Here is a 22,112-nt window from a genome sequence, read left to right on the forward strand (position 1 = left end):
CAATAATCTCTCTTCGAAGCAGGTTTGGGTCTCTTACCTTCTCCACATCTGCCTTGGTTGCATTAGTGTCATTATCCAGTCTTTCATAACTCTGTTGTGCTTTCTCTGCTTCTTTACATTCTCTTTCAAATTTCTTCTTACTCTGTAAAGAAAATGAAAATAACTTATCTCATTTGAGTAGTAACTTAAATGCTACCAGTATGTGTGATGTAAAAATGATCTGAACACTGTAACTAAAATTTGTCCTTTCTAAGTTGGAAAATTAAATGTATTGTTATAACTAATTTACATTGGTTATAGTATTTATGTGTCTTAATTATCAGGTATTAGTTTTTGACATTGAAGAAAAAACGGACATGATTAATACTCAATATATACCTAATTCTCTATCCAAAAAGGGGGGAAATTTTTATTATAAACAAAGCTTCATTGGTTGGTTTTGCTGTTTGCTTCCATTTTTTTCAGTAGGACCCCAACAACACAGTTAAGATGCGGAAATGTTCCTTCAAAATAGTTTTATGTTGTTTCTGTCAGATGTCTCAGAAATACTATCAGCACAGACACAAACTTATCTGTTTTTGTGTTGGGTTTTTCCTTTAATAAACAAAAACAGGGTTTTACTATGTAGCCCAAGGTGGCCTGGAATTCACTTGTGTAGTCCAACTTGCCCTTGAACATTTAATCCTCCTGCCTCAGCCTTCAGGGTGCTAGAATTATAGGCATGTGCCACCCCACCCAACTTTAACTCAAACTATTATGACTTTTAAAATGCTGTTTACGACTGCTCAGCAGTTTAATACTTGCAGCTCTTGTAGAGGAGGTTAACTTACAACCATCAGTAACTCCAATTCTAGGGAACTGACACCCTTTCTTGTCCTCTGATGGCACTAGGCACACACATAGCATACATAAACACATGCAGGCAAACACTCATACACATAAAAAAATGAAAAATTTAAAAGCTATTTATGACAGAAGCATGAATATATAAATGTGCACACAAGTTTGATTTTCAATATATACTTGTTAATTCAACCCGAGTCTCCCCACATTGTTTAAATCTCTCCACAGTAAACCCTAATATTAGGAATTCTAATCAATTTTGTTTTCTGTGTTCAGTTTCTCCTTTGGGTTTCTAATCTGCTTAAGTTTGAACTCATACCAGCTATCCCAGTGCATAACTGTTTTCTTGGGGTTTCCTTTTCCTGTATTCCCCAGGATGTCTTGCACCTCTGTTATTTGGATCCATCAGGTTCACTATCATTCTGCCAGATCACATTTAGTAATAGCTTCCTAGAAAGTTGGTAAAATACCATTTTTGAAGCTAGAAATATTTTTATTGTTAGCATCCACCCCACCCCCTACCCTGCTACCACACTGAAGCTTTCTGAACCCATGCTACTGTGAGAGCCCACGGCCTTTACCACCACTTTTAACTAACAGACTTTGGGTGAGTAGAGTTGGAAACAATTTCTTTCAGAAATTTAACAATACTATTCTACTATTTTCCCTGGGGTTTTGGTTTGGTTTTTCAAGACAGAGTTTCTCTATGTTAACAGCTTTAGCTGTCCTGGAACTCACTTGTAGACCAGGCTTGCCTCAAACTCACAGAGATCCTCCTGCCTCTGCCTCCCAACTGCTGGGATTAAAGGCGTGCACCACCACTGCCAGCTCATTATTTTCTAGTTTCTATATAAGCAGACTGGAATATGCTCAATCCCATTCGAAGCCTGACTCATTTTAAAAGGCAAGCTTATTTTATTTGTTGCATCATTTTGTTGCTGTGACTAAATGTGTTTCTTTTTCAGGAAATTCATGTCTTTACATTTGAAGACATTTTTTCTGGACTTACTTATGCCTTTTTTATATCTAGAATGCTTATTATTTTGAAAAAGAAACTGCTAAATGAAATCTTCTAACTTTATTATGTTTTCAGTTTCAAACCTCTGTTCTTTTGCTTTACTTTCTGAAAGACAACTTCAATTTTATCTTTCTATCTAATGGATTTTTCATTTCTCCTTCCATGATCTTCTTTTTGTTTCTTTCATCCACTGTTTTAATGGTACCTGTCCTTATTTCCATGGATATAGTATTTCCTCTATTCCACAGAGAAAACTAATACCAGTTTTGAGTTTTTAAGCTTTTTAACTTTCATAGCTGCTGTTTCTCCTTATAATTAACATTATTATTTTTTATTTGTGTGTTTGTTTTTTGAGACAGGGTTTCTCTTTGTAGCCCTGGCTGTCCTGGAATTCACTCTGTAGACCAGGCTAGCCTCGAACTCACAGAGGTCTGCTTACCTCTGCCTCTCAGTGCTAGGATTAAAGGCGTGTACCACTGCCCCACACTGCTGTTTCTTCTAAGTTGCTTTTGCCAGGAATTAAACTCAGGACCTCTGGGAAGAGCTTTAGTGCTCTTAACCTCTGAGCCATCTCTCCAGCCTATTTTAAATGCCCATTACAAACTCCGAAGGTGGGGCAGCTGAGCTTGGTCTTTCCCTCTAGAATGAAACAACCAGGTAGTTTCCTTGGAAAAACCCTGTGTGATTCCCCCTCACCCCAACCCCACTTCTCCTTGTCAGAATTCCCAGAGAAAGCCTCTTCTAAGTCCTTGCCTGGAAAATGCCTTGCTATCTGTGTTCTGAGAATTACCCAGGAAAAGAAAGCAGAAGACTTGAGTATTTTGTATTTACCCAACCCCACTGTAGAGCCAGTAGCTTTGGGTTAATAATTTTGATACAAATTGAGGCTACTTACAAATAAGTGTTTTATATTAGGTATCTTATTTGTTAAAAAAATACTTTTCTTAAAACAGCCAAGTACAAAAAAGTGAGTACAAATGAATAACAAGTATCCATAGAAAACCACGTCTACTCCCTTCTCGTGCTCAGCAGAACCTACCTCTCAATACACAAAGGCTGTAAATAGCTGTGGTTTGCGGTCCCACTCTCCCCACAGGCTCATCAAAGGCACCTAGGAGGAAGTCTGCTGGGGTTTTCTGGCAGTTTATGTCCTTGATAAAAAAGGACAGTGAGGAAAGAAATGTTTCTCCTGCCTCTGAGGATATACTGCCTGGCTCAAGGCCTGCCATAAGGCACAAAGCTATAGAGTAAGACCCAACACAGTCCGTGTGGCAAAGTAAGCACACCTACACGTAGTGCTGTGACGTCACTCCACTACTGACCACCGGAGCCGCTGCTTCTCAGCTGTTCTTAGAAACGTGTATGCTGTCATCTGGAGCCTCCCGACTGGCAGGCCTAGCATCTGACCTTTATCTTCCTAAGTTCTGACCATCCCTTCAAGACCTCTTTCCCAGCCTATTTTCTTCTGTCCTCAGTTTAAATGCTGTTGTTTACCCTGGGAGCAATAACTGTCTTCCAACGTTTTCTTCAATTGTTTCCAGTTCCTTATTTTCCTCAGTCTCTTATAGCTCCTTTCAATTATGCCAAACACACTAGGAATTCTATAATTTTGTTTTGACTCAAAGGAAAGACAAAGAATTAGGAAATAGGATCCTCTACTTGTTTCTACACAGAAATTATACCAGTCAGTCTCTTTCACTAACTGCAGGCTCCACAAAAAATAAAAGCCATGTCATAATTACTTTTGAACATATAGGGAAAAGTACAAGCACAGGGTTGAATTTACTTTTCATAATACTGTCAATCACTTAAAAAATACATACATTTAAAATACCTTATTTTTGTAATGGTTCTTTCTTTCTTATGACCTTTGCAACTTTTTCTTAATAACTGCCAACTGTTCTAAAGGCAAGTCAGCACATATTGTCAACAGATTTGGGTCAACAGCCATTTCTGGAGGAACCAGCATCTCCTTTGTACAGGAGTATGTTATTCTGTGCAAATGAAAATACACACACGGTCTCTCACTTATTAGATGGCAGAAACTAAGGATGCCACTGACAGTAATTTAAAATTTAATAAATAAAAGTCCTCCCTTAAAGTCTTGGTGAAACCAATTATAAAGAAAATTAAGCTGGGCGGTGGTGGTGCACACCTTTAATCCCAGCACTCGAGAGGCAGAGGCAGGCGGATCTCTGTGAGTTCGAGGCCAGCCTGGTCTACAGAGCGAGATCCAGGACAGGCACCAAAACTACACAGAGAAACCCTGTCTCAACCCCCACCCCCCAAAAAAAGAAAAGACAAGAAAATGAAAACAGACTATTAATGTACCTATAAACTCTAAATCAGCATTGGTGATTAAAATAGCTTTGAATATGCATTTTAACAAGAAAATATAAAAAACATGGTAAATACATGCATGAGCTTTCAAAATATCAAAGATTTGCACAGTATGAAGAGAAACCAGTGTATCCTGCACGCACTTATAAAATTTCAGCCTCAAAGTCCTTCCGACAATCACATCTAAACAGTAAATACACACACACACACACACACACACACACACACACACACACACACACACACAAAACTTTTCAGCACAACTCTTAAGGAATATAGTATCTATCATAAAAATGCTAGCAAAGAGTCAATCATTTGGCAACCTGAACATTTAGAAAGACTATTTATCTTGTACAAGTCTTTCAACCCAGCATTTCCAGTAAAGAAGACTATAGTGTCTATATGGACACCTTGTTTATATTTATCAAAACCTTTAAGAAAATCCACATTATCAAGGGCTTTAGGGAAATTTTAAATAGTATGTTTTCTATCTCTGTCCTATTCAGTTCTTTTTCTACAATTAGGAGCTTAGAGAACTGTAGGACTACAGAGCTACAAGAAACACTTCCTATAAGGTAGCCCTTGCTCCTCAGTATTCATATGCAAAAAAGGAGGCCAAGAGAAATACAGTGTTAAAAAGGTTCAAGAACCACAATCTTGGTTCTCTCCTTTAAGGCAAATAGTCTCCCAAGAAATCTGTTTCTACTAATCCAAGCCCCTCTTGATACTGGATAAATTTCCCTAACAAACATCATGATATGAAGACTAGAGAATTCATCTAAGTATTTACACAGGGAAAAACGGAAAGGAAATGAGCTCACATCCTCCATTTATATTCTTGCTTACTACACAACAAAACAAATGGCAGGTTATGAACAATACTAGAAATATTAGACTCAGAAGTAAAGGATGACCGGGTTTTGAGGTAAGTCAGCCTGTACATTTTCTGATTAACCATGAAAATACTGTTAACTCACATTATCCATCTGTTTCCAACACATGTCAAGGTACTGTTGAGCTTTTCGTCCTTCTTGGAGATGCTGAAGATTAAAACCATCAACAATAAACAAAAATAATTACACTTACTATTAAGTAAAAGGCTCTTCACTTTATTTTTATCAAGGTGATAAAATAATATATTGATATAGAGATAATGCATCTTTAACTAGAGATTAGGAAGAGAATAAAATAAATTTCTTTAAAATACATCTTATAGATTACTTTAATACTTTTAAAATAACCTTTAAAACAGGCATAATATTAAAGAAAATAATGATCACCTTCAATAGAAATTTTCTATAAAAAGTCAGATAACAAGTAATACATCTTTTAGGTTTACTAGTCAAATGATATTCTGTCTATACAATACAAAAGTAGCCACAGAAATTATCAAACTCAATGAATGCAAATTAAACTTTATGGACAATAAAATTCAAATTTTATATAATTTTACATGTCAAAGAGTAGTTTCTAATTCTTTTTTCAATCACTTAAATATGTAAAGCATTCTTAGCTTATGGGATCTTGGAAACAAATATAAGTGACATGCTGTATTTGGTCTGTGGGCTGTATGTTGCCAAACTGTTTTTAAATTCAAACAGATCATAAACTGGTAAGCATATCTCACAGTTTTCCTTTTTTACTGAAAATTTTTTTCACAGTATATTCTGATCTATTTTTAAATAAAAGAAATCTAGTAATACAGGAAACCAGTTTTTATTGAACATATATTTCTAAAGAGAAAAATAATTATTTGCTTGAAACTATTTTATAAGCTGTTGTAATTCTATAAAAATTATAAAGAGTACCATTTTTCTTTCAGTTTTCAGATCATGGGCATATCTCATTAATTCACCATATACTCTGTGTGCCATTTCTTCCGCAACTACCTCTCGCTGTCCTGCGTAGTCGTTTAACTCATTAAGGATGTTAAAAAAGGCGATACATGAAGTAAACCTGGCAAAACACATTTAAAATAATAACATTTATTTGTTTCCATTACAATTTTTTTGGTGAGTTATTTTTGGTGTCTAAAGCAAGTTTTGTTTTTTTTTTTTTTTGGTTTTTCGAGACAGGGTTTCTCTGTGTAGCTTTGCGCCTCTCCTGGAACTCACTTGGTAGCCCAGGCTGGCCTCGAACTCACAGAGATCCGCCTGGCTCTGCCTCCCGAGTGCTGGGATTAAAGGCGTGCGCCACCACCGCCCGGCTAAAGCAAGTTTTAATACACTCAACCTAAATGATAGCTACTTGTTCTAAATTTAACTATATATGGAAAGAATCCTGCATTAAGCTTAAGTTGTACATGTTTAAGTATCTTTAAGTAGCCTTTAATTTATAAATAAAGGGATATTTGGGGGTCAAAATATAATAAGAATACTACCTGCAGGCTCTTTTGACATAGTGGAATCTCTTAGGTTGCCAACTGACTGGCCTGAGCTTGGGAATCACTTGGGTGGATTCCTAGGCTTGGCAGCTGAACCTGTTGCAGAGATGATGTGCTTGTTCTCGAGGACAGAACCTGCCAATCATACCACTCAAATGCATCTTGATGGCTGATCTACAGAACAACTTTGCTATCAGCTCTGGATACAGCTGCCTGTATGCCTGCCCACATCCTGAATGGAGGTGTACCATTATGATTGGCACCAAAGCGGGATAAAGGGGGCAAAAATAAGGGTAAAAATGTGTGTGAAGGGAAGGAGAGAAAAAGAAAATTACTGTGTTAAAATGTATATATCTACTTGGAACACACCAAGGAACACTATCTTAAACTGACAGCTCAGACAGGGATCCCTTAAGAATGCTAAGAACCAATACATATACAAAAGCTTGAGTCTAATTTCATTTAGTTTCTGTGGTTTATAACCACCTGCATATTCGTGTTTAGGACTTCCAAAAAGCCTTTTATTCAGGACTCAAAAATTATCCCCCAAATTTCATCACTTTTCACTATCCTTTTAAATCAATAAGCCAAGCAGTTTTCACTACCTGCAAGGCAAAACTCTTAGAAAGCTAAGGACAAGTACACAATACAGTGTGGGAAAACACACCTTTCTTCTGGAGACTAAACAACTCAAGTAAAATCTTGGTCTAAATCTTACTTAGAAATTCCTCTTCCGATTATTCTAAAAAACAAAGACAACCCTAAACCAAAAACCTCACATCAAAACAAAAATAAAACACTATTAAGTTCATTAAAGTATCTATCCTCAGAAGATAAATAGTAGTCCATTGTGATGTTTTTATTAAAGTAAACTTTTAAGAAAAACATGTACGATTACAGTAAATGTTACCAAGTAATGAAGTGTATATATGTTCTGAATATTTTTAACATGCAGTAACTAACAGGTTAGATTTACCTTGGCTCTTCATCTTTGGATGAGCGTTTGGGACAGTACTTCTTAACCAGATTTCTATAGGAAGAAAAGTTGTAATTTTATAAACAATACTTTTGAAATAAAAATATTTTACAAGTTTCTAATTTCATAAACACTATTGGATGCAAAACACTGAGAACAGCAACATGATCATCAGCAAACGTTAACATAATAATATATGATCATCATTTACATTTTGTTCTTAGACTATTACCACTATTTCTGTTTACGGTATTGTGATTACAATTAGATTATGCTATTAGCTGAGAGGAACAATACAAGAACAATATTCAGTATATGAAACTGAGTGATGGAACAAAGACATTCGAGGGAAATTCCATCACTCTTTTGTTTAACAAATCTTATATTTTTAATATTAACTGAGGCAAAATATAAATAGATGCTGACCAAGGGGATAAAGGAACAGCTGGCCACCATCCTCTACCATGCTATTCTTCTATGAAAACCATCCTGTGACTCAACATCCAAACCCCACTCTCCGCCCCACCCCCCTTCAAGGTGCTGGGCAGCCTTCAATCTAAAGAAGTGGTCGACCAATAACCATACCCCTATCCCTTTCTTTAGGAAAATAATTACATTCTGACTTGTGACTCTATGTGCCTACATCCATGTCTATCCATAACATCCTTATTTTAGAATGCTGTCTTATTTCACACTTATGAAATTAGAGATGCTAGCACAGAGATTTTGGAGCTAGATGGGGTCATGTGGACTTGAATCTTGGCTGTTTTGCATGGTGTTTATATGACCTGGAGCAATTTACATCAATTTATCTATTCCTTAGATTCCTATATGGTGTCACCAGTACCTATCGCACAGATTTCTGAGAAGTAACTGAGATTAAGACACTGGCTGTAGTGTTTATAATAAATATAATAGGTCTACTTTACAACATACAGACCACTGAAGGTCCAGATTTTTTAACGTGTGTGTGTGTGTGTGTGTGTGTGTGTGTGTGTGTGTGTATACAGGTGCACGTGTACTACAGCACACCTGTAGAGGTCAGAGAACAGTCAGCTGTTTCCCCTCTCCTTCCACCTCATTTGAGAGAGGGGCTCTTGTTCAGCACTGCATATACCAGGCTGGCTGGCCAGTTAACTTTTGGAGGATCTCCAGTTTCCAGCTCATATTTTGTCCCAAGAGTGCTTAATTACAGACATGAGATGCCATGTCCAGATTCTGGGAACTCAAACTCAGATTCTCATGCTTGAATTGAACAAGCACTGAACCATCTCTCCATCCCCACAGACTCTTTGAAAAGTAATTCTGTGTGTCTGTTGAATCAAAAATTAAAAAAAAAAAAAGTCAAGACCTGCATTTTTTTTTTAAAATCTCCTTTTATAAGATATTTCCTGGTATTTAATTTATACTGTATTTTCTAAAAGTTAAGTACACAATGGATGGGAAACTAAAAAACAAACAAAAATTTAAAAAAAAAACTAGTCTATCATCATGATTTAAATGTAAGCATTTAATTATTTTCAGAATAGGATAAATTAATCCTGCTTTCCCAGTTAAACTTATTGATTCCACAAACAGTTAAGTGCTATGTACTAGAACTGAAAATGAAGTGTACCCAAGCTCAAGAGACATTCTCTGGAAAGAAAACAGGTATATACCAGCAATTACCAAGTGCAGCATGGTAAGTGCTATGATAAAGACAAAGGGAGGGTGCTATGACAAAAAAGAAAAGCCACCACCAAGGAAGTAAAAAACAGGTCAAAGTTCAGTGCCTGTCATCAAGAAATCCAGTCATTATTAGAATGTACAGGATCAAAGTATAAGGCATTACCTGTGATTTTTATCAAAATATGAATATTTAAGAAATTATTACATACTACACTCGTCATTTTAGTTTCATTTCTGTTGCTATGATAAAATACCCTGAAAAAACTACTTAGAGGAGAAAGGGTTTATTCAGTTTACAATTCCAAGTTACAGTCTCTCATTGTGGGGAAAAAATCGTCAGGAACTTGAAGCAGCTAGACAGTCACAATCAAAAGCAAAGAGAGCAAAATGTGCATGCCTGTGCTCATCTCGTCTCTATTATACAGTCTAGGACCCAAACTCAGGAAGTGCTTCCATCCACCATGGTCAGGCCTTCTTGCCTAAATTAATGTAACCAAGACAACCTCGCACAGATATGCCCACAGGCCAACCAGATCTAAACAACCTCTAATTGAGACTCACTTCCCAAGTAATTCTAGATTGTGTCAAGTTGACAACTGAAACTAACCATCACCATATTTTACACACACAACACATATACACAATTTCTAAGTAACTATAAAGGTATATGCACAAACATTTTAACAGGTAAGATTATTGATCTATACCTATGAAATATAGATATTTCTAAGCAATATCACATGAAGAGACTAGTTAGCTCTTGGAAGAGCTTTCTGAAAAGAGGAAAGGCTAAAATTTCCAATTCTCTGACTTTGCCTAAAGAGGTAAATAGGAATTAGAAAGCTGGAAAGCCTTGGGGGGAATTCTAACAGAGAAAGCATAATGAGCAAAGAGCAGGAAGCAAGAAAAGAAATTCATGAAGAACTCAAAGAGGGCTCTATCTTGCTGGCACATCAAAAATGAACCAGAGCATGATGAGTACTGGGGTAGAAAGGACAAATGAGGAACATAGAAAAAAAAACCCAAGTCATATTAATAAACACTAACTACTCTTAACCAATGGTTAAGTACTAGAAACACAGTCCAAACTCATTGTAGGGCCTAGATTAATTTCACTGTTCACCTAAATACCAGCAAAACTATTAAGTACTACTTATTATTCCAGGTATAAGAATGGTAGAAAAAGAAGAGTCATAACTATCAAACTAGTAATTATGTAAAACCTAGAGTCATTCTGAAAGAGAACCCAAAAAGGGAAGATCTGAGGAAGCGATGACAGATCTAGGAGCTAAGTAGAATAAGCAAATCGAGAGACAAAAATAGATGAGCAGTTGCCCAAACCGGGAAAAGGGCGAAATTACTGGGGATGGGTACAAAATTCATTTGTGTGATGATAACAATGTTCTAAAAGTATAGGGCTGTGGAGATGGCAGATCCTGAAGTGCTTGCTCTGAAGCATGGCGACCAGAGTTCTATCTCAAGCTCTCATGTAGAAACAGCTGTGTGCACCAAGGCACACCCGAAATCCCATTGCTAGGGAGGTAGACACTAGATATCTGAAGCTTGCAACAGACCTTCCTATTCTACTAAACACTTCTCTGTGTAATTAGATCAACAGATAATCCAGTCACATGACCATGTCAGTTTGTTCCTTTGATAACCCAATCTAAGCTGAGCTTCTAACACTTGAAATGAATCTAACAGGTTAACCTCCAAAGTTTTTACATAGTTGAAACAGCAAAATACCACTAATCTGAAATCTAATTACTGAGGAAAGAGAACAGATAAGAAGACAGGAAGAAGACCTCAGAAACTATACACAAGTCACAATGGACTCAACTCAAGCCAGTTCTGCTATGGGAAAACTACGGCCAAGTCCACAGTGCTAGCATTTTCCACCAAACTAAAACTCCCATTGTAGCAAAATATAAGCTCTGGAAAAACACACATCAACTTTTTATGAATACTCCTATCTAGTGTACTGGGTTGTTTTATGTCAACTTGACAAAAGCTAGAGTCACTGTAGAGGAGGAAGCCTCAATTGAGAAAATGACTCCATAAGATCAGGCTGTAGGCAAGTCCACACAGTGTTTTCTTACTTAGTGATTGATGGTGAAGGGCTCAGCCAACTGTAGGTGGGGCCACCCCTGGTCTGGTGGTCCTGGGAAAGCAGGCTGAGCGAGCAAGCTATGTGGAGCAAGTACTTCTCCATGGACTCTGCACTCCAGGCTCCTACTCTGTTTGAGTTCCTGTCTGGACTTCCCTCCATGATGAACAGCGATATGGAAGCATAGGCCCATAAACCCTTTTGTCCCCAAGCTGCTTTGGTCCATGGTGTTTCATCATAGCAATAGTAACCCTGAGACATCTAGTGAGAGGAACTAGAAAAAAAGACTCAAATTTAATTGTGTTAGAATGATCATACACTGTTTTCACATGTTAAAAACTATTAAATGAAACATTCAAAATGGTTGATTCCCTCAAAGAAGTTAATTTCAGTTGTCTTCTAAGAATGCCTGAAGTTAGCAAAGGAGAAAATGGTTACTAAGTTCATAAATTTAGCTTTTCATATTGAATATGCTTATTAGCTCAAATAAATCTTAAACTGACTTACTTGTCTTACACGTTAAGTGTAAAATATTCAAGCTGTTTCTAAACTAAAAAAAATACTTTAAGCAAATCTCAAGAAAAATCTGCCCTTATATTTCAGAATGTTTCTCTCTCAAAGGTCCACAGATTCTCTAAGTTGCCAGTCTGTATGGAGGACATGTTTTGATAAGGTACTATAGACCAAAAGTTTATGGAAACACAAACCATTATATATACAATATATTATATAAGTATAATAAATGTGATATATAGTGGTACTTTACCTGTGTGTGTCCATGTCCATGTGTATTTTATCCACATTTTCTTTTCTGGTCCTATTTGGTGTTCTACAGCCTCATGCACCTTGATAGGCAGCTCTTGCTTTAGATTGGGGATGTTTTCTTCTATGATTTTGTTGAAAATATTTTCTATATCTTTGACCTGGGTCTCTTCTCCTGTAACTATTATTCCTAGGTTTGGTCTTTTTTATGGTGTTCCAGAGCTCCAGTATGTTCCCTTCTTGGGTTTCCCTGAATTTGACATTTTCACTGACCAAGTGGTTCAATTCCGCTACATTGTTCTCAAGACCCAATATTTTTTCTTCCACTTCACCCATTTTAACATAAACTTGAGTTCCTTTCCAGTTCCTCTCACTAGACACAAGTACTCTTAAAGAAGCTGGTGTGTACTTTTCCAGAACTTATGTTTTGCTATAATAGAAATTTTAAACTTGTAGAAAAAAATGCTAACACTGTGGACTTTCCTCTGATTTTTTTTGTTTAAATTCCTGAATTTTTTCATTTTAAGATTTCATTTTGGCTTTCATTCCAAGATTCTATCTCTTCATTAAATTCTGTTTTCATATCTTGAGTTATTTCCATTATTTCATTCAATTGTGTTTTGGGGGTTGGCATTCTGGAATTTTATATTCTCTTTAGAGTTCTCTGATAATGTTTATTATTGCTACTCTGAAGTTCCTGTCTTATACATCATCTCATCTAAGTCACTTTTCTTAGGGAACACTACTGTGGAGTACTAACTGTTGGTGGACACTTGTTTGGGTTACTCCTGTTTGTATATTTGCAGTAGGGCCTATTGAAGTTGAAGTTGTTGGTTCTGTCTCTTGGATAGAAGTCTTGTCTCCCTTTTGTTGACTGTGTGCCTGAAACTCTTTTTTCCTGTTACTCCAATTTGTCAAGTGGTTCGCCAGTTGTATGGGGTTTAGGGTTCTATCTCTGGGCAATTCAGTGTTGATATTCAAATAGGATTTCGGGAGTAGTAGTTCAGGCTCAGGTTTGGCTATATGAAGTTTCTAAGCCCAGGAAGAGACCTGTAGAGCTAAGAAGATCCTCATTTTCAATCTTCAGGAGTCTTGGGGAAGTGTTTATGACTCTTCCACGGGCAGTGGACTTTGGTAAAATTGGTGCTATTGAGTCTGGGATCCCTAAAGGGATTTTTTTGAGAAGGGAAAATGGAAGGAAGTTCCTTAGGCAGGTTGCAGGGCTGGGTTGAGTGCTGGTGTGGATTACTGATCCTCCCTGGAGAAAGAGGATCCTTGCAAAGAGGATCAGTATAGTTGGCATAGAAAGTCTGGTATCTGCTCAGAAAACGGACCAGGTAGACAAATCAAGAATCAGTGGTATCTTAGTTACTCTGCCACTTCCGTGATAAAGCACCATAACCAAGTCAACTTATGAAAGAATGCATTTAATCTGGAGCTCAGGGTTTCAGAGGACCAGAGTTCAAGTAATGGTCAAAAACATGGTAGCAGGGAGCACTTAGTGAGAGCTTACATGATGATCCACAAATAGGAAATAGAGACAAAGACTGGGAATGGCCTGGATCTTTTGAAATCTCAAAGGTGGGTTCCTAGTGACATACGTCTTCCAACAGGGCCACATCTCCTTATCCTTCTCAAACAGTTCCACTAACTAGAGACCAAGTATTTAAACACATGAGACCATGGAAGCCTTTCTCATTCAAACTACCACAGGTGGAACTCAAGTGGGGGAGTTTGGCTTTCCTGCTAGGGATAAGGACAAGCATGTGTGGCAGGGGAGGAAGGGTTTCCAGCTCTAGTTGGGACTCTCTACCAGAAGGAGGTGTGCAGGAAGGGGCACAGAAAGGCAGACCAGACACATGTTCCTTAGGCAAGTGGCCAAGGCCATATGGATTCAGTGCACATGTCTACCAGATCTTCAACGAAAAATGAACACCAATATTTCTGAAGCTATTCCACAAAATAGAAAAGGAAGGAACATTTCCAAATACCTTTTACAAAGCCAGTATTCTGATAACCATAACCAAAGAACAACAAAAAAAAAAAAAAAAAAAAAAAAAGGAGGAAAAGCAATTTGCAGGCCCATATTTTTGAACATAGACACAAAAATTCTCAAAATACTTGGGAGCAGAATTCAAGAATGTAAATTGACAAAAATAATCACATAAATAAGATTAAGGAAGAAAAACCACAGGATCATCTCATTAGTTGTAGAAAAGGCCTTTGACAAAATCCAACATCCATCCATAATAAAAGTACTGGGGAGAACAGGGATGCAGGGGATATCTAAACATAATAAAGGCAATATACAAGGAACCCACAGTCAACATCATCCAAAATGGAGAAAACTCAAAGCATTTCCAATAAATCAGGAATAAGACAAGGATATCCACTCTCTCAACTCCTTTTCAACATAGTAATGGGTTAGAACAGTAAGACAAGTGGAGATAGTAGGAAAAGAAGAAGCAAGTCTTATTACTTACAGATAATATGATTCTATGTTAAAAGAACATAAAGACTACGCCAGAAAATTCCTAATAAGTACACTCAGCAAAGCAGCAAAATATTAAAATTAACACACAAACTCAGTAGCCTTTATATACACAAATGACAAACATAATGAGAAAGAAATCAAGGAAACAATGTCATTCACAAGTGTGTGTGTGTGTGTGTGTGTGTGTGTGTGTGTGTGTGTGTGTGTGTGTGTTTATTGGAATATATCTAAAAAAAGACATGAAAGACTTGTACAATGAAAACTTTAAGACACTGAAAAAATAAACTGAAGATGGAAAGAGTTCCTATGATCGTGGATTGGCAGGATTAGTATTATGAAAATGGCCATGCTACCATTCAATACATGCTAAGATTCAATAAAATCCCATCAAAATTCCAATACATTTCTATTACCAGACACTAGAGACTAACAAAGATAGGCCCACTGGTGCAATAGTGGCATGAACATCATGGGAGTAACCCACCAATTTCTGACTGGATTTAGGTCCCACTCCATAAGATGAAACTTAAACCTGGCACCATCATCTAGCTAAGAACCTATTGCTAGATAGTTCATAGGCCTTTATGTTGCTAAACGGACACAGTATTAAACAAACTCCTACTGATTTATTGTTATCCTTATAGATCAATTACATCTCTTAACTTTCATCTGTGAAGCTCCTATCTGCAATAGTGATTAACATAAATACTCAAAACCGGCAAAGGAATAATAGACTACAGAACACTCAGTCTTTAAGGGGGAACACATAGACTATATCCATACATATTCATGCACTCACAGCTAAGGCAGTTGATGACAACAAGGAAAAACAGTATCTTCTGGATACAGCAGGGAAGCTGCACATACGAACTCACAGTGGCTGGGACAGCATTACGAAACTTCTGCAAGCCCAAGCCAGTCCAAATCCCAGCAGACAGGGGAGCTGGGCATACAATCCTACTGCTGGGTATGGAGCCACTGGCAACTGTTGGCTTTTGAGGGAAGGAAAGACAGTTTTCTCAAAAGTGTAGCCTCTAGCAGTAAGTCAACAACACTCAGTGGAATATCACACCTCTGTGAATACTTGGGCAGCATAAATTGATCTTACAGGATTTAAGAGGGGAAAAAAGGCACAAAGCTGTATGGACAGGGAAGTAGGAGGTAGATCTGGGAAGACTTAGGGAAGGGATGAATATGAAACTCTCAATCAACTAATTTTTTGAAGTAAAAAAATTATACACATAATTAGGATGTGTATAATTTCACAGTAGGGGGTTATGACCCCACTCATCATTATGTAATACTGGAACATCTGGATATAATGCACACTTTCAGTCTCAATTTTTATACCCATACCAGATGCTGAGCAGACAGGGGACAGAAAGAAATTAGAAACTTTAAATATTGATGTCTGAAAAACCCAGGGAAAGGGGAAAAAAAAAAATCAAACAAGCTCCAAGATATGAAGGTACACAAATGGTCTTCCTGTAATTTTTTATACACCAGCCCCTGGTGTCCCTATTTTTATTTTCAACATGTCAAGACTATACTACACACAAAACACAGACGAATGTGAGCTACACGTTAGTATATCAGCTCCAGTCTACACTCAAGGAATGTTAGCAATGTGTCATTACTCTTGTGTGATAAGTGTGACAATGAGGCTTTTTAGGAAACTGTAGATCTTTCAGAAGAATATTTCTCAAGTATGTTTAAAATAGAAAAGAAAAAAAACTTATCTGTTCAATTGAGACTGAGGAACAAACTGACACCACAGACTTAAGTATTATGTTTATCAGATAAATTCTGCTAAGAAATTTGATCATTTGTTTTCCTTTTAAATGTTAGATTCAAAAGACCAACCAAACGGGAGCTATTAGGCTCAGTGCTTGAGTGCCTATTTAACAGACACGAGGCCCCGGGTTGATTATCAGAAAAGGGTGAAGAGCTGAATAAAGTATATACAACTGATATTATGAACAAACAAATTATTTTTTCAGTTTAATGTTAAGCAATGAGGTCCTTAAAGAGTGAGAATTCCACCATGAAGACATTCAACCCAACAGGTTTGAACTTATTTTCTTTCTTAAAAGGTTTTTGGCTTTACATGTAAGTTCTGTTTAGATCATATAATCTAAGAAAACATTTTCATATAATAGTCGGGAATATGCCTTACAGTTCTTATGGAAATGGTTATGAGTGACTTTAGTAGAAAAGTGACAGTTTACTGAATTATCCCTCAAAAAATGTAGGCAGAAGCCTACTCTAAGGCAGGTACTCTGTAAGTGCTAAAAACACAATGGTTACAGAAGTCATCAAACTCTTGTGAACACAAAATGGACAGCAGTTTGGTCACACTGAAAAACAACACAATCCAGCTGTTACAAATCAAACTAGCTTAGTAACTGGCTAGCAATTAAACTGAACAGCCATCTCTTAGGTATACCAGGAAGAAGGAAGATTAACTAGAGCTCCAAGACACACAAAAACACAAGAACGGGAACAGAGGGCAACGACAATGAGAAAGCAAAACAAAGCCAGCTGGACTAACGATAGCTAATGAGGTCCAATACACACATCAAGATGCAGTGACACCACATTTAAGAAAGTTCCCCAAGTACTGTATTTCTTTTCTTCTGATAAAGCATCTAAAGAAATAGTTAACAGAACTGAAGAGAATATTCGGGGGATATCAGAGAAAACTAAAGTAATACACCATCTGTAATTTATAACGGGTTACAGAAACAAAAGTAAACAATATTTACTCAAATCTTCATAATAAAAAAAGATCACTCTCTAAATGAGGTTTAAAACCTCAAGTAATGGAAACACCCCAAATCTGTCCCTCACACAATTAGGCTTCTTGAAATGCTGCTGTTTTTTATGTAGCTTCATTAAAGAGAAAAATATTTTCTTAAAAGGAAGAACATCTAAACTGTTAACTCCTTTTACCTTAACTTTATGGAAAAATAAACAGCTAAAACTAAATTTATAAATTATATAACTTTGCTTCCTCTTTGAAACAGGGTCTCATTATGCAGACCTGGATGGCCTGGGACTCACAATGATCCACCTGCCTCTGTCCCACAGATTAAAGGCATGTGCCATCATCTAGAATATCTAATTTATATTTTCATCAAATGTCTACGATTGTTACTATGCTATATTTACATGGATCAGTTAGTTGGAAAGGGTATGTTACTTAGTTTGGGGATAAGTTACTAATGTATGCAGCGAAGTCTTTACAGATATAAAGATGTACTATGCACTGGCTATGGGGTAGGGGGAACCACAGAGAATTAGTAAATCTCTTAATGGTGAAATACAATATAATGCAATTCCAAGAGCCCATGTTCAGGAGCAACAGATAAATACAACTGGTTCTACCTTAACCTTCCTATCTTCAATTCCCACTCTGTAAAATAGTACTGAAATTTCAATTATTTTTAAAGGAAAATGTGTTAATTAAGTAGCATGGAAAATAGCGCTGACATATTAAGTGCTATAGTAAGGATTAAGTAAATATATTTTAAAAATACTGCTTGTTCTTGCCAAGCACTGTTCTAGGAACTAGGAAAAAACAAAACAGAACAAACTAATCCCTCCTTTTGTGGATTTTATATTTTAGGGTAGAGATTATATTCTAGAACTAAGAAGCAGAAATTATTTAAGTAATACAATCACTCAGTGATTCAATTCAGGTAGAGTTATGTACTGAGGCAAAGTGGGCGGCAGGAGACTAACAGTAACTGCTGGGTTTCCACCACATCACTTCCATACAGGCACTGTAAATATAGCTGGGCATGGTGACACACCCTGGGAATCTCCCTGGGCTACACAGAAGACCTTCTCTAAAAAGGAAGGGGAAAGCCTACAGGGCAGTCACAAGTTAAAGAACAGCAGACCAAAAAAATAAAATTCATTTTTACTTTTAGAAAGTCAGTACAAAAATGGGCTCTCTGGGTTCTTCTCAGTTTAAAACAAGTGGCATGCTAATGGCAGATTCTGATAAAGGAATGTAAAGTATGTAAGCTTACCCTAGAAACATGTTACATAAAATAATAACCTTAAAACAGTGATGTACATGATATCAAACTCCGGTACAGGTAGAGAGCAGTGCACCATCAAAGGTCATAAGAGTCTAAGTTAGATGGAAATAGTATTTATTCATTCATGCAATGTACAACTAGCTAAATTATCTAGCTTGACATGGGAATACAAATGAATACCGTCTCTGATTAAAAAGTAAGTCAAAGAGATTTCTGCTCTAAGAGAAAACTAGCTTATTAGAGTTTGCTCCTAGTATCCTACACTATCACATTTGGGTATTCTAGTGTGGAGGTTGGAGGATATAATTTTACACAGCCATACTTCTGGGACAGAACATAATACTGCAATTATTTTTACTAGAAGAGAAAATAATATATGTTTACTGTGCATATACAGATTCTCTTTTATACTTAGAAGTTTTAATTAATCCCTGTCATATACATATACAAGTTTATTAAAATAACTATTGGACTGGAGATCAACTTGGTGGCAAAGTGTCCGCATAACAAGCATAAGGCATTGCATTTGATCCTGCAAGCACACAGACACACACACAGACACAGACACACACACACACACACACACACACACACACGAACTGATTTCAGTTGGTTGTCTCTGTAAATACAAAACAGTAAACTAAGTACTCTGTAACCACCATTTAGCATATACCTTTAATCCCAGCACTCGGGAGACAGAGGCAAGCAGATCTCTGTGAGTTCAAGGCCAGTCTGGTCTACAAAGCAAGTTCCAGGATAGACTCTAAAACTACACAGAGAAACCCTGTCTCAGAAAAACCAAAACAAAACAATGGACATCAATTGTTTTTGATTAGAAACTTTATTTTCTATACTTATATTTGAACCAATCCCCCAAATCAATCAATATCCAACACCAAATTACAGTTAAACCTCCTAAACTATCAAAACACATGAACAGAGGAGCGAGGTGGTATACTCTGTTAATCCCAATACTCCAATTTGAGTTGGAGGCCAGCCTGGTCTGCACAGTGAGTTCCAGGACAGCCAGGGTTACACTGAGACTTTAAAAAAAAAAAAAATACACACACAGAAAAGAAGAATTTAAAAAAGGAATAACAGGAGGTGGGCACAGGATGCGTTGGTATCAAAGTCTTAAAATGTTTAGTTTTGCAGTGTATTTGAACTGGAGCAGACATAATGACACAAGACTGAAACCCAGCACTTTGGAGGCTCCGATAGGAAGGATGTTGAGTTGGATCAAGACTCTGCTCCCTGTCCCCACTGGGGAAAAGAAGGGGGATATTTAACAACCTGAATACAGTTATTACAAAGGAACAGAGTACCTCATTGAGCAGCATTCTCCTCCTAACCATGAAATCAACCTCTATAACAAAACTAGGAGGAGGTAGCTAAAAGAAGAGGAAATAAACAAGACAAGCCTCTTCCCTTTTTTGAACAAAAACCACACTACAAACAGCACCTGACAATTCAATCATTTACCAGTCATTCATCCAAAGCAGCAAATCTCCATGCAGAAAGGAATAGCCTGCTTCAAATTAAACATGCCTCCTCCCAAATCTTTACCCAAACACCTCAACATTATCTAATAAAATAACTCTGCTACTGAGAGCCACCCTCAGGATGGAAATATGCCAAATTCCTTAAGTGTGTGACATTCCTTTAAAGAGGCAAATTCTCACACAAGGTGGACATGGCAAATCCATTTCTCCCTACAAAATTAGAGTTTTTTCATAAATAATTCTGAGCTCCAGCCACCTTCCTTCAATAAAGTACTAATACCCGGCCTCCCTTGCAAGTGAAACCAGAGTTCATTACCAGTCTCAGAACAGCAGCAAACAAGCCTGCAACTTGATTAGGTAAGTCAGTCCTCCACCATAACTCTCTGAGATCTAGGAGTTATCCTGGATAATTAGATAGTCTAGAGTGCTTAAGTTTATCTTATAAATTATTAGGTTTTTATTTTACAATTTGTAATAGTACTCTTTCCAAGTGTATCATCACTTTGCTTAGAGTTTTAAATTGAAAATAACACAAAGGTGCACAAAGTAAAAACACCTCCCTTCCCTTGTCCACAAGAACAACACCTAGGAACACCTCAAGTCTTAGAGCTCTTCAGGATACAGATTTCACAAATTTTTACCTAATTATCCATACAAATTCAAACAAGAAGTACTATTGAGCTCTGCAACCTGCTGCTTGTACTGATGGACTGAATATGAACAGTCTTAAATAAGCTGGTTGTTTAGACTGGTTATATACAACAGTATTTTTCATCATTCATATGTTGGTAGGTATTTCTAGAAGGGAATCCTATTTTTCTGAAATAAATAATTTTGTGCATTCATGTTTATGTGTGTTTTCTACAAAATAGTTTAGAAATTAAAATGCTGAATTAAATGACATTCACTATATTTTAAGGGACCCTGTCAAACGCCCTATCTTCTTGGGAAAAAAAGTGATTAACCTTTTTCCTGAGGACCTAGGCACATTGCTATCCATTTTCATTTTGTTGTTGTATTGTAACACAGTGGTAACATTCTTGGGTGCCTCAGCAGTGAATTGATTGTTCCTATTATTTCATCTGGTTTGTTTTTAACCTTTTATCATTTGTTATTTTGTGTATGTCTTCACTTCACTTGTATTGGAAGCTTGAAACTGTAAATTTTTATTTGCTAGAATTGAGTACAAATTCAAAATTAGACAAAAGAGCTGCAGACTGTGCTCAGTGGTTAAGAGCTCTGGCTCCTCTTCAGAGAACCAAGTTCAGCTCCCAGCACCAACATAGCACTGACAACCATGTGTAATCTCAGTTCCAGGAGATCTAACGCCCTTTTCTGTTTTCCCTGGGCACCAGGCACACACATGGTGCAGAGATATAAATGTAGGCAAAACACCCATATGGTGATATTTTATTTGTACTGAAATGTGATTTTATTTGTATGTTAATAAATAAAGTTGCCTGGGGGTCAGAGCTAATAGCAAGCCATGGCAGAAGCTTGGCATTGGTGGTGCATGCCTTTAATCCCAGCACTTGGTAGGCAGAGCTAGGTAGATCGCTGTGTGTTCAAGGATACAAGCATTGGAGACACACACCTTTAACCTCAATACCAACCATAGAAGACCTGGAGGTCTGTACAGACAGGCAGTGACTAGGAGGTCATGTGGTTGGGTTTACAACCAATGAGAAGGCAGAACAGAAACTATAAAAAAAAAAAACAGACACAGGAAGTAGCTCTCTTTCGGAGACGTACAGCAACAGTGACAAGAAGGGTAAGGTTTTTAGCTCTTAGCTATTGCTCTGACCTCTTGGCTTTCATCTTTGTATTGGCTTTGTGTTTCTAATTTAATAAGACGGTTGGTTACATCTACACACCCATAAACATAATAAATTAAAATAAATGTACTTTTTAATAATTAAATGGCAGACATTTTTTAATTTGCACATGAGTAAACTTTTCATGTTAACCTC

General features: G+C 37.0%; 1 protein-coding gene across 4 annotated transcripts in view; it reads right to left on the minus strand.

The window, feature by feature from the left end:
- Fnbp1l (formin binding protein 1 like) overlaps window positions 1-22,112 on the minus strand; it is a 79,511-nt gene that overhangs the window by 24,384 nt on the left and 33,015 nt on the right. For 3 of the 4 annotated variants that reach the window (XM_059266184.1, XM_059266185.1, XM_059266188.1), the window contains exons 3-6: window positions 7,561-7,614; window positions 6,010-6,157; window positions 5,179-5,241; window positions 38-142 (exon numbers count right to left, since the gene is read on the minus strand). In XM_059266184.1, the coding sequence (XP_059122167.1) occupies window positions 38-142; window positions 5,179-5,241; window positions 6,010-6,157; window positions 7,561-7,614 (370 nt within the window). Of the gene's footprint in view, window positions 1-37; window positions 143-5,178; window positions 5,242-6,009; window positions 6,158-6,581; window positions 6,720-7,560; window positions 7,615-22,112 lie in introns of those variants that run through there. The other variant, XM_059266186.1, reaches the window with a different exon arrangement.

This window comes from Peromyscus eremicus, chromosome 6 (assembly GCF_949786415.1).
Source record: "Peromyscus eremicus chromosome 6, PerEre_H2_v1, whole genome shotgun sequence".
Lineage (NCBI taxonomy): Eukaryota > Metazoa > Chordata > Mammalia > Rodentia > Cricetidae > Peromyscus > Peromyscus eremicus.